Source organism: Salvia splendens, chromosome 2 (genome assembly GCF_004379255.2).
Source record: "Salvia splendens isolate huo1 chromosome 2, SspV2, whole genome shotgun sequence".
Lineage (NCBI taxonomy): Eukaryota > Viridiplantae > Streptophyta > Magnoliopsida > Lamiales > Lamiaceae > Salvia > Salvia splendens.
In genome coordinates, this window is record NC_056033.1 from 37,833,038 (window position 1) to 37,844,457 (window position 11,420).

Below are 11,420 nucleotides of genomic sequence, written 5' to 3' on the forward strand. Positions count from 1 at the left end.
GTACTTCCTCTTGGTTTACACTTGAAAGAACATCACATCTTTTACATTAAAAACATAAGCACTTTACCTCAAATCAAACACCTTATATACCAAACAAGAGGATCATGTCAGCATAAGGTTTTTCCTCTAGGTTCAATAATATAGAAGGTCTAGTTTGAGTTACTATCTACTGTGGATGTACTGCTTCTGTTCACATTGTGTATAAAGTTCTGAATGATTATAACTGTCTAGTATACTGCCATCTTAATTTCATATGTATGAAAGAAGATTTCCTCTCTCAATCAATCCAAGTAAGAGGTTGGTTGCTTACAATTTAGAAGAATATAACTAGACTTCTTACCTGGCAAGGTCTTAAAAATAGACAAGCTGCAGAAAATGATGAAAACAGAATAACATAAGAAATTGTCTCTAAAAGGTATTTGCAAGAAAAGTTAAATGAGTAAGAAATTTGAATTGGACAAATGCATTAGCTAAAGACAGCTTCAATAAGATAAGTTCCTATTTAGTATCAACATAAAATACTCGACTCGGCACAGAAGCATAGAAGAAGATGGTTGCCAAAATAGTATAAAATCTACATTTGCAGTTTGAAGAAGTCTACATCTACATTTCAAAGACAAAAGATTCAGACATCATTATTTTTCAAATATTATTGTTTACTTCATCCACAGATTCACTGTACTCAATCACATATAGAGATGTTGCATAAAAGCTACCAAATGACTATTACAAACTCAGTTTCAATTATCAAGGTTTTGCAGGGTGACTTGGGTAGAAAAACTTTTAGCATAACATGGAAATGGAGAATTAGAATCATTCCAAACCTTTCCTTACTTTTGATTCTCAAGAAGTGCGATATAACATGCACAATATTTTAAGTTAAACTGGTTTGTTTCTATTCTTAAAGAATTTAAAACGGAAGGAGTTCAAGGGGCAGTGTTCTTCTCTAATATGAGATTAGATGAAATCCCAGGAGTGTCCACCTGTAGAAAATATTAACAAGATGTGGCATATGTTGAAGTCATATGTCTTCTAGCACTTATTTCCCATCCACAAATTAAAATTTGTAGTTCCTCTCCTAACTGGGCTCTCGGCCAAACCATGTGATTTTTTAAGCTCCAAAAGAAATCTGGCCAAATTATATCCTCTCAAACTAACAGTAGCAAAGGTTTGAGAACGAGCTTTTCTCTTTCTTGACGTACAGAATAAATCAGTAGAAGCAGGAAGCAAATGATTTCTCATATTCAAGTACCTTTCAGCAGTGATATCTGAGAACTTCTTGGGTGTCCAAGACATCAATAAATTTCCTACACAAAGTATGCTACCTTCATACCTAACTCCATTTACTTTGAACCCTGTGTCATCAAACCTGCCAAAAGAAGAGAATACAAGTTGGAACAAGTGTATTCAGGATATACTTAAAAGCATGTTCAGCAGGGTTATATTATCCACATAAACGTCATTAATATTGCTGAAAAGGATTAATCCAGTTGTGCCTCTACCTGTGAGTGTTTCTAGAAAAATATCCCCAACTTAAGTTTTCTCTTAAAAAACCCCACAACAAGGTTTGGTTTATGTCCCCCTTGACATAATCAGGTGATGGAACAATAAGTCAGCTCAATGGATCAGAAAATGCTAAAAGTTGGAGCCGCGAATAAGGATTAACCCTATCAGAAATAAGATGATATATGTACACACCATGACACCAAGGAAATCCTAGTATTAGACTATTAGTGAAGTCATGGGTCAGTATGTTAACCATCCAACACATAATGAACTACAAATCCACTGTGTGCTACCCTTGCCTCAAAGTATAGTCAGGATGATGTTTAAACATAAAAGTCCAATATATGTAAAATCATACATTTACCGCACGAGTGAACTATAATATCGAATATATAAATAGTGAAAACTGAAAAGCAAATGAACAAGCTTTCCATCTCTCGAATACTCTCACGCACGTTATCACAAAAACTGTGTTATTAAGTTAAAATGTATTCCCATTCCAAGTAGCAAGAAATATAATGCACTCCTACAGCAGCAATTTCAACATATTCACATGCTGAATCTACATGTCAATATGTCATGATGTACCAATAAGTTTTTGTATCTGCACACATTGAAGCACTCATATTGATCATAAATAGAGAAGAAATAAACTCAAGACTCATTCTATATTCAACAAATTAAATGTACTATCTCGAATAACGAAAAGTTGAAGGCGATCTTCGAGTTTTTAGGGTCCCAACTACGGAAATTGACTTGCACAATACCAATTCTAGTATGTGAAGAAAGAGAATGAGTGGACAGAGAGCTGATTACTCTTGGAAACGGAGCTGGTCTTCGGGGACTTGAGTGATAATATTAATCTGATCGTAGAGAGAGAAAGCTCTTCTAAGCGACGGCAAAGCCGTGGCGGCGCCTCTTTCCGAAGCGCTCGCATTAGCGCCGGTAGGGCCACCGCCGCCATCTCTTCTGCTGGCCGCCGGTGGTTGCTGTTTTTCTTTACAAATTTTTAATAACAATTAAAATGCTTGTGAGCATTTGGTTTTACTAAATTTAATAAAAAATCATCAATTTTGCATTAAAATCAATTACAGTTTTCAATAAGAATTTTTTAAAGCTCAACAACCATTCAATAACAATAAAATTTGATACTACTGTCTCGTGTATTTTTCATCATTCACTGTATTTTCTTGAATTTCATAAACAAAGGAACATGTCTTACACCCGATTACGTACACGATATTACACCACAATCGAGGGGGAAAAAGGAAATTGCTTAGTTTTTCCTTCTCAATACAAACCTTGAAAATTCATACAAAACGAGGGTCGCGACAAATAGCATCATACGATAAAGGGTCGGGAAAAATCTCGACAGAATGACTGCCCATTCTTGGCCGGGGAAAAGGTGGGTGTGTGTATGTGTGCGAGAAAGAGTGCATACAAAAACATACGATCTGTATTTGCAAACCTTAACCTATATTAACATTCACTCCCATCAATAAACAACCCTAATAAAATATTTATACATTTCTCTTTTTTGTGTATGAAGCTAATTCAACTACACCAAACAGTATGTTACTCACTCTCACTCTCACCTCATTCAATCATGCAGCTGCTGCGGTTGATTTTTCGAACATGGTCTAGTTGCGCCAACTGTTTTGCTTCTTGGCTTCGAACGAGGCTCCGTCGTTGAGCATGTCTTGGGCGTCGGTCTCCATTCCGAGCTTGGAAAGGGCAAGCGCCTGCATGTAGAAGGCCACCGGCCACTCGGGCAAGCAAACCTGTGCCTGCATTGCATCTCTCAGTGCTAGCTCTGCTTGCTCTATCATCAGGTACGAGAGGGCTCGTCTCACAAACACCGTCCCAGATGGCACAGGCATCATTGACACCAGCTGCATAACCCGAGACTCAATTAAGACGGAGGCACTTTAGTAAAACAATGAACAGCGCCAGATAATCAATGCCATGTACCTTGGAATAGTATTCGACCGCATTCTTGAAATCCTTGTCCTTGAACGCAATATCTCCGAATTTCTTCGTGTTAATCATATCTTGAACTTGTTGTGTCCATTCTTGGAATGAAAGCTTCACCAATGACGAGAACAAATCAGCAAAGTTTCATTTTACACAAAGAAATTTTCTAACTTTTTCCGATTGATGAGGGTAAAACTTGTCACCTCATTATCTGTGCCATCTTCGTCTCTATAGCCTGTTTTGAGCAAGATGTCATGCACTGCAGTAAGATCCATTCTCGAACAAGCCTTTCCTAGTGGAGACACCATTGTGGGTGAAACCACGGGGCTTTTTGTCAGATTCATAAGCAGATGCGATGCTACCTAAAAACAGAGCAACGATCCCATGTAATAAGTTTACCAAGTAATTGCACAAAGGAATCCCATATTGGAATAAATGTTTATAGATAAAGAACTGAGACGTAACTTCCTGCTTTTGAAGGGGTGCTACAGCAGTAAGAAGAAACTTGAGGCCGGGCCTATCTCTGGCCTCGTATTGAAGGCACTTTGAGGCAAGTTCAACCAATGCAGTTGCATCTTCATTAGTATACTGTCCTTCCAGGGATGAGTCCATCAGCAATAAAACATTTTTCCCTCTGATCAAATCTAAAGCCTGGAGGAACATAAACATCAACTTTCATGAAATGAAGTTCTTTGGCAAAACAAAAGGTTCGTTTAAATACCAAATTCAGAAGACAACCCATTTGGGTGCAGAATAAGCCATATAAAATATCAATGGTCTCCTAAACAAGTTATTCATTACAAGTTCCACATTCTTAACATAAATAAGCAATTAAACAGTCGTGTGTAGGCGCTTGCTATGTGTAATTTGGCTGCTATGTAATTTAATCATATTAGAGTAATTCCCGATAAAGATTGAGTTGGCAGGAAAGGATGCTTATAAACCGACAGATAAGATGAGTTTGTGAAAACACCGTACATGACTTGGTGGGATATGCTTTCCACTCAAAAGGTCCAGAAGAACAGTTCCATAACTGTAAATCACACTTTCAGGGATTACCCTGCCTGAAAAAGTGAGCAAAGAATATTCATTTGCCATATGAGGAACAATTTTCAGTTAACCAAAAAAGCTTAAATTATGAAAAGGCTAGGGGTGAGAAATAATTTCACATACGTGTTAATATACAGGAAACAACTACTTTATCGATGGGAAAATGTAATTCGAACATCACACTTGCATATACTTTAGCACTAACTGCTTAGCGTCTACGAGAGTTTTCAATGATCCATACACACTAAGAAGGTGTTTGGTTTGCATGATTAGGCATGTGATGATATCTTAGCTTGCACCCTAACACCTGTTTGGAAGATTATTTTATCACTCAAGTTGGGCGTACTATTTAATCATCCTCCAATCTATAATACAAAACTCTAAAGATACCCTCACAAAAATTTTTATTGGTTATGCATGCCCTCAATTCTATGCATTTTTCCATGATTATGAAAAAGGGAATCTATTTTTTTGCATTACAGGCATAATCTTTTAATTTATCTAACACTACAATCAATCAACCCAGCATAAAAGTAAAACTAAGCAATGTAATCATACTCTATCATATCAATTTTCTCTATCCCATCCAAACAAACCAAAACTAGACAACCTAGGGTCACCCCGAAGAAACACTCACATAAGTACAATAACTAAAGATTATTAAATGTAATTTTGCAGCATGAGTAGACATACATACCTGTTCTTAAAAATTCAGGCGGAGTGTAAGCTAAATTGGTGCTATAACTCTTTCCATCCCGGCTGTTTTTCATCAAGCCAAAACTAGACAACCTAGGGTCACCCTCCTAACAGAAGTATCAAAAATCCAATTAATATCGTAATATTATTATGACTCACAATAATATCAATTTGCAGGCGCTACCTCATGGTACACCCTCAGTAAAGCTCAAAAAGTTGAAGAACTCTAGAAATTAAATTCTATGTAAAAAATGCATAAAGGAGTAAATAGTACATGGGCTGGTTGCTGAATGTATAGTGACTTGTAAACACTGTAAAGGGGTCTTTTTCTTAATAAATGGGAGTTTCAAATGAGTATTCTCAGATACACAACGGAGGAATCTTTATTCTTATGACAGTTTTTAAATTCTCTTCCAAAGAGGCAATGTGCATAGCACATAGCAAAATAATAAGAAAAACCCTTTTCCTTTTTTTTTGTCAGTTTTGAAGGAATAAACAAAGCCCTTTAAAAAGTGTAAGTTGCTTGTTGTTCAATAGCAAAGTGTGCCCATTAGTCCTATTCTGTATCATGTTTTGTGTGTCTTGCATAGGTATTACACTTCCCTTCTTCGATGTTTTCTAAGCAGACTCAGAAATATGCTGTTGGCCTTAGAAAGTAGTTCCACTTCCACAATGCACATTAGATTAATGCGCCACATCAGATATTGATTTAAGTTTTAAGATTTTGAAAATGACAACACATGTTGCACTTCAGTGAGGCAGAGATGCATTCTAAAACACGATAGATATTCAGGCTTCTTGGTTCGAGTACCTCATCAAAAAGAATTCTGTAAGCATTCAAGTCATGATAGATTTTCCGGTTCTCAGAGTTGCAGCATTCAAGAGCTTCTGCTATGTGGCATGCAACTCTTACGCGCATTTCCCAAGGAAGTGGCTGCTTATCCCCTATATCAAATGGAGAAGGAGATGAGACAGGAGCAAATTACAAACTGGAAAGAGAAAGACATTCTGTCCAATTTGGTTGTTAGCCTATTATCTAGCTAGCAGACCACAAGACTTCTAGTTGGCAGTTTACTTTATCAGATCAGATGTGCTCTATGTTTTTCGTTTAGAAGATAAATGGAGAGGGAGAGAGCAAGTCGTACACCTAGTACCATATAAAAGGTAAGACGATGCATTTCAACTTGGTTTAACTAAATTATAGAAATGAGAAGAAGTAATCATACAGTGGAAGAGGTGCTTTGACAGTGTATCATTTGGCATGTACTCAGCAACTAGTAGGCGTTCGTCTCCTTCTGCACAACATCCAATTAAGTTCACCAATCTCTTATGTCTAACCTTTCCAACTCCAGCAGCTTCTTCCTGCAAATTGTATTTCATAAAGAACATAGTTGGGCAAGAGCTTCGGGAAAATAAAGAGCAGAAAGTTTCTTTTCCTTGCCGTGATAAATGGCCCTCGGTCTATCATTTGAAAAGTAAGTGACTGTGACACAAATTTCAGGTTGCAAATATCAAGTTCCCACATCAAAGATTACAACTCCAACATGTACTTGCTGGACAACCTTATAGGCGACATGATATATATCAGAAGGCATTCCAAAAAAATGCAAGATAGCCTTCATCTAAAACAATCAATCAGAAAGAAGAATCTGCTATGGGAAATTAGCTCACCACAAACTGCTGTGGGTCTGGCCATGACTGCTTTGAGAAGCGCTTGACTGCAACAAGCCTATTACTCCGAAGCTTGCCTCTATAAACGACATTTGGTGCTTTCTCTCCACTCTCTGAAACTATCAAGTTGTTGCTAAAACCATTTGTTGCAGCACGGAGATCTGCAAGTCCAAATTCCTTAAAAGCTGGTACTTGATCTTGATCCGTTTGTTCCCCGTTAGCTGCATTACCATTCAATCATCACACGTACAAACAATTACATAAGAAAATTACTCAAGATTCAAGTGCTTGAGCCGGCATACAAGGCAGAAGGCAGAAGCCTTTTTCTCCTGCTAAACCCAAACCAGCTAAATACCTCAAAATCAAACGACTAAAAGTTAAATATGTTACTGAATGGTTTCAAGAACTGCAAAAACTATCAAATTTTATTTAACACATCCGGACTCATAAAGCATTAAATCCTAAAAGGCTCTTTCTTGAAGAAATTAGTAATAAGGAAGAAGTCAAAAGTACAAAAAGTTCTAAGATCTCATGCATAACGGTTGCAATTCACTGCCTAAAGTTTGGAACTACCTGAAAAGGATGCTATAGGCCACATTAGTTAAAACTTAAAATATCGGATCATTCTTTTTCCTCTTTTTATTATACTTTTTGGATTAGACGAAATCTCGTTTCACACAATCTAAAAAACATGAAAAAAGCAAAATGATAAACTTACAAAAGTGATATGATTATGAAAAGTGGAGGGCAGTGAGGACACACAAACAAGTAACTAAACTCAAACAATGATTAATAGAAAGAGAAAGAAAAAGATATAAATAGTGAGATTGATGAATTTAATAGTAACAATAAAGAAGTGAAAAATGAGGAGTACCCAGATCTGTATTGGTGTCCGGTAGCGGAGGCAGGTCAGGGGACTGGACATTAGCAGTTTTGGACTGGAAACAGCCCATCTCGAAGGTTTAGATGCTCACATTAACACACTTGACACGCACTCAGTGTGTGTATCTTGATTTTAAATATGCTTGTGAGTGTGAAGCTGAAAGTGTCCTGAGCTTTAAACCTTGATGGGCTTCGCGAAAGAAGGCGAAAAAATCGGTCTTGATGAGTTGGAGGGGAAAAGAGCTGCAGAGAGTGTGTGGTGTGTGTGTTTGGGGGCGGGGAGCTCGGGAAGAGGTCATTGGAGCACTGTGAGTGGGGAAGTGGTTGTCACGTGATAACTCGATGATTGGCACGTGATGAGAGAGAAAGAGATGTGATCACATATGGCTGGTAAGGGCAATCTCCGGTAATAGCCCAGCCACAAACTCCTTCTGCCAGATCATCAGCACTAAAAATTCTCCTGTCACATCATCAGGACAAGCAAATAGTCCATCAATAGCCTAGCCACATCACCCCTAATTATATAAAACAAATAATTGATAATCACACAAGATACGGAATTAAAAGTACGACACAGATACGAGAAAATTCTATAATATTATTTCAATTTAAAAAAAGTACAATAAAAAAATACATTAATTTTAAAAAAATTACATTATTTAAAAAAAACACGACCTCCGCCTCACTCCTCGTCTCCGTCGCCCCACTCGCCCCCGTCACCGTCGCCGCCGCCTCCGTATCCGCCTGAACCCCCGGTGCCCCCCGGATCTCAAATCGTCACGCATGCTCACGAGCATTGCGTGAAGAAAATGACGTGCAAATTGCGTTTATATAGTGTTTCAAAAATGACGTGCAAATCGCATATATATAGTGTTTCGAAAATTTTAATTCGCTCGTCGAATGCTCGCCGGTCCTGAGCCTGCAATGTCGGCGAGCGCTCACGAATCGGCCAGCACTAGCCGATTTTTTCGCCGAAATGGCGCTCACCGGTTCCAACGGTTCGGCGAGCGCCGGAAATCGGCTAGCCGGTCCGCTCGCCGCCATTGGAGATGCTCTAAAAGTGCACCAAGGTCAAAAGGAAATAAACGTGCACGAAGGTAAGGGTTTCACTTAGAGCATCCGCAATGACGGATTTTCCGGCGGACGTCCGACCGGAATGTTGGGTGTCCGCGCGGGACGTCCGCCATTAAACGTGAGAGGGGCGGATGCGGATGTCCGCTGCGGACACCGCATATTCGCGCGGGACGTCTGCCATTACGGTGCCACGACGGACTTCCCGATTTTTTAATGTTTTTAAAAAAATAATTATGTATGTTTTTTGTTTTAAATAAAGTGGTTGCATTTTCTCCGTATTCGTGTCGAAATTTTAATTTCGTAAATTGTTTAATTTTGTGAATTTTTATTATTATGGATGTTCATCGGGATGTCCGTCATTGTGCAGTGGGATGTCCTTACGACGTGGCGTGAGGTGTTTTTGGGAAGTCCGTCGGGATGTCCGTCGGGATGTCCACACCATTGCGGATGCTCTTAGGGCAGTCACAACTCAACGGAAACGAGGGGCGCTCGAGTGAGCATTTGTTCTATTGCATTATTTTTTTCTGAGTGAAGGCAAAAATTGATCTTGAATATATGTTCATTTTATGATTTTGGTCCTAGACTTTATCTTTGAATTTTTTGATCTTATACGAATCACAATTGGTTCTCCGTTAACAATTCCATTAATATTTAATTATTTAATAATCAAAACCAAAACCAAAACCTTCTTCTTCATGCAAATCTCCAATAAACTCCTCTTTCCTTTTCCCACAATAAGCTCGAGATTCTCCAAAAAAATCCTCCAACAGCCCGCTTCTACTCCTCTCCGCCGCCTCAAACTCCTCCGCCGCGTCACTCGACGACGCCGCCGGAGTCAAGACCGTTACCGCCGGAGTAAACTGGGGCAGATGAATTATCTCTCAAACAATCAGCTTTCCGGACCGTTACCGTTTTCCCTATCCAATTTCTCATCCCTCCAAATCCTATTGCTCGGCGGCAACAACTTCTCCGGCCCATACCGCCTTCTGTCGGAGAGCTGCATCAGGCGGTGAAGATTGATCTAAGCGGAAACTCTCTCACGGGAGAAATCCCTCATGAAATAGGAGAATGTCTACATCTCAACTACCTGGACTTGAGCAAGAACAACCTCGTCGGCCCAATCCTGCCGTAGATATCCAACCTCCGAATCCTCAACTACCTAAATGTATCACGGAACCATCTGACAGAAACAATACCCTTATCCATCGGCTCCATGAAGAGCCTCATCACCGCCGACTTCTCCTTCAACGACCTCTCGGACAGGCTGCCGGAGACAGGGCAGTTCTCGGTGTTCAACGCCACCTCCTATGCGGGCAACCCCAAGCTTTGTGGTAAAAAAAAACCCAAGCTTTGTGGCTCAACAGTGAACAACCCCTGCAATGCCACCGGTGGCGCCGCTGCGAAATCGCACAACGCGTTCAAGCTGGTGTTCGCAGTGGGGCTATTGGTGTGCTCGCTAGTGTTCACGACGGCGGCCATCGCCAAGGCCAGGTCATTCAAGAGGGGCAGCGGGTCGGATTCGTGGAAGACGACGGCTCCGCATGAAGAAGAAGAAGGTGGTTTTGGTTTGGGGTTAATTATTTTATTTAGAATAAATAATTAAGGATATAATTAGGGAGTAAAAAGTTATAATTAACCGTTTAATTTGGTCAAAATCGGATTAAACCCGTTGACCGTTAAAAACTAACAGAACAGTTAGTGTAGGACCGATTGTGATTCGAATTAAAATGTTCAGGATGCAAAAATTCAAAATACAAAGCATAGGACCAAAATCGTAAAATGAACATATGTTCATGACCAATTTTAGCTTTTACTCTTTTTTTTGTTTACATAAACTTATTTATTTCTTCATTTTATAAATACTCATTTTTCTCTTGTATTTCATTTCACCTCAATTTATTTTTAACGACTTTTCGCTTTTCATTTGTTCATACAAGAAAAATAAATCTTAACAATGTATTCACTCTCGAACCAAAGAGTGTTAGTAATACTTAGTAGTAGGAGTATATTATTTTGACGCTTTGATATAATCAATCTAAAGACATGTCAAAGCTTCTTACATGCCACATTCCCCACAGTTCAAGTCCACACGCATTCAACTCTAGTCCAATTGGACTGTGGAGGAGCCATCATGGCGACGGCGACATAGAAAACATGGAAGAGCTCGAATGATACAATGCGACGACGAAATATTTCATCGAGGAGATAAAGGCAATGGTGAAACTCTCCAGAGATCGCATCATTGGCAACCAACAAAACTAATTAATAGAGTTTTCTGGAAGAAAACCCTCATCCATACAACTACAAAACGAAACCTCTAGGGGCACTCTTGTGAGATTGTCAACATCTCCAATAAGCATTGCGCTCAACTACAGTAACACATTTCGGAATTTGCCAAATATATCAAAAACTTGAAGAAAGTTTAGTCGAGCAAAGTGCGCGTGGATGATCTTTGAAAATAAATGCTTGAAATATTTTACAAGGATCAATCCAAGTAATTCAGATAAGAGGTGCTCGAAGTTGTTTGCCTCCGACGAATACTCAACTAGTAGTGACACTCACACCAT

General features: G+C 39.1%; 2 protein-coding genes across 3 annotated transcripts; both read right to left on the bottom strand.

Annotated features, from left to right (window-relative positions):
- Positions 1-45: 45 nt before the first annotated feature.
- LOC121779536 lies at positions 46-2,820 on the bottom strand. The gene is made up of 4 exons (XM_042176881.1): positions 2,808-2,820; positions 2,323-2,503; positions 1,253-1,369; positions 46-366 (listed from the first exon to the last, which is right to left on the bottom strand). The coding sequence occupies exons 1-4, from the start codon at positions 2,818-2,820 to the stop codon at positions 282-284; spliced, it is 396 nt and encodes a 131-aa protein (XP_042032815.1). The 3' UTR covers positions 46-281.
- A 145-nt stretch (positions 2,821-2,965) lies between these two features.
- Positions 2,966-8,065, bottom strand: LOC121792616 (serine/threonine-protein kinase BSK2-like). 2 transcript variants are annotated; one of them, XM_042190627.1, is made up of 10 exons: positions 7,772-8,065; positions 6,898-7,118; positions 6,453-6,588; positions 6,038-6,171; positions 5,228-5,333; positions 4,459-4,544; positions 3,946-4,131; positions 3,684-3,842; positions 3,478-3,591; positions 2,966-3,398 (listed from the first exon to the last, which is right to left on the bottom strand). In XM_042190627.1, exons 1-10 carry the CDS (start codon positions 7,848-7,850, stop codon positions 3,147-3,149), a joined length of 1,473 nt encoding a protein of 490 aa, XP_042046561.1. In that variant the 5' UTR covers positions 7,851-8,065; the 3' UTR covers positions 2,966-3,146. The 2 variants fall into 2 exon arrangements, with proteins under 2 accessions (XP_042046561.1, XP_042046562.1); XM_042190628.1 differs by lacking the exon at positions 7,772-8,065 and having other exon boundaries at positions 6,453-6,788; positions 6,898-7,039.
- Positions 8,066-11,420: the final 3,355 nt, after the last annotated feature.

Excerpts from the sequence above, each read along its gene's own strand:
- LOC121792616 (XM_042190627.1), bottom strand. The coding sequence starts at position 7,850 with ATGGGCTGTTTCCAGTCCAAAACTGCTAATGTCCAGTCCCCTGACCTG. Across the intron at positions 5,334-6,037 it reads ACAGAATTCTTTTTGATGAG|GAGGGTGACCCTAGGTTGTC; the intron begins GTACTCGAACCA and ends TACTTCTGTTAG. Across the intron at positions 3,592-3,683 it reads AAGATGGCACAGATAATGAG|CTTTCATTCCAAGAATGGAC; the intron begins GTGACAAGTTTT and ends TCATTGGTGAAG.
- LOC121779536 (XM_042176881.1), bottom strand. Across the intron at positions 1,370-2,322 it reads GACCAGCTCCGTTTCCAAGA|GTTTGATGACACAGGGTTCA; the intron begins GTAATCAGCTCT and ends TTCTTTTGGCAG. Across the intron at positions 367-1,252 it reads TCAGATATCACTGCTGAAAG|CTTGTCTATTTTTAAGACCT; the intron begins GTACTTGAATAT and ends CATTTTCTGCAG.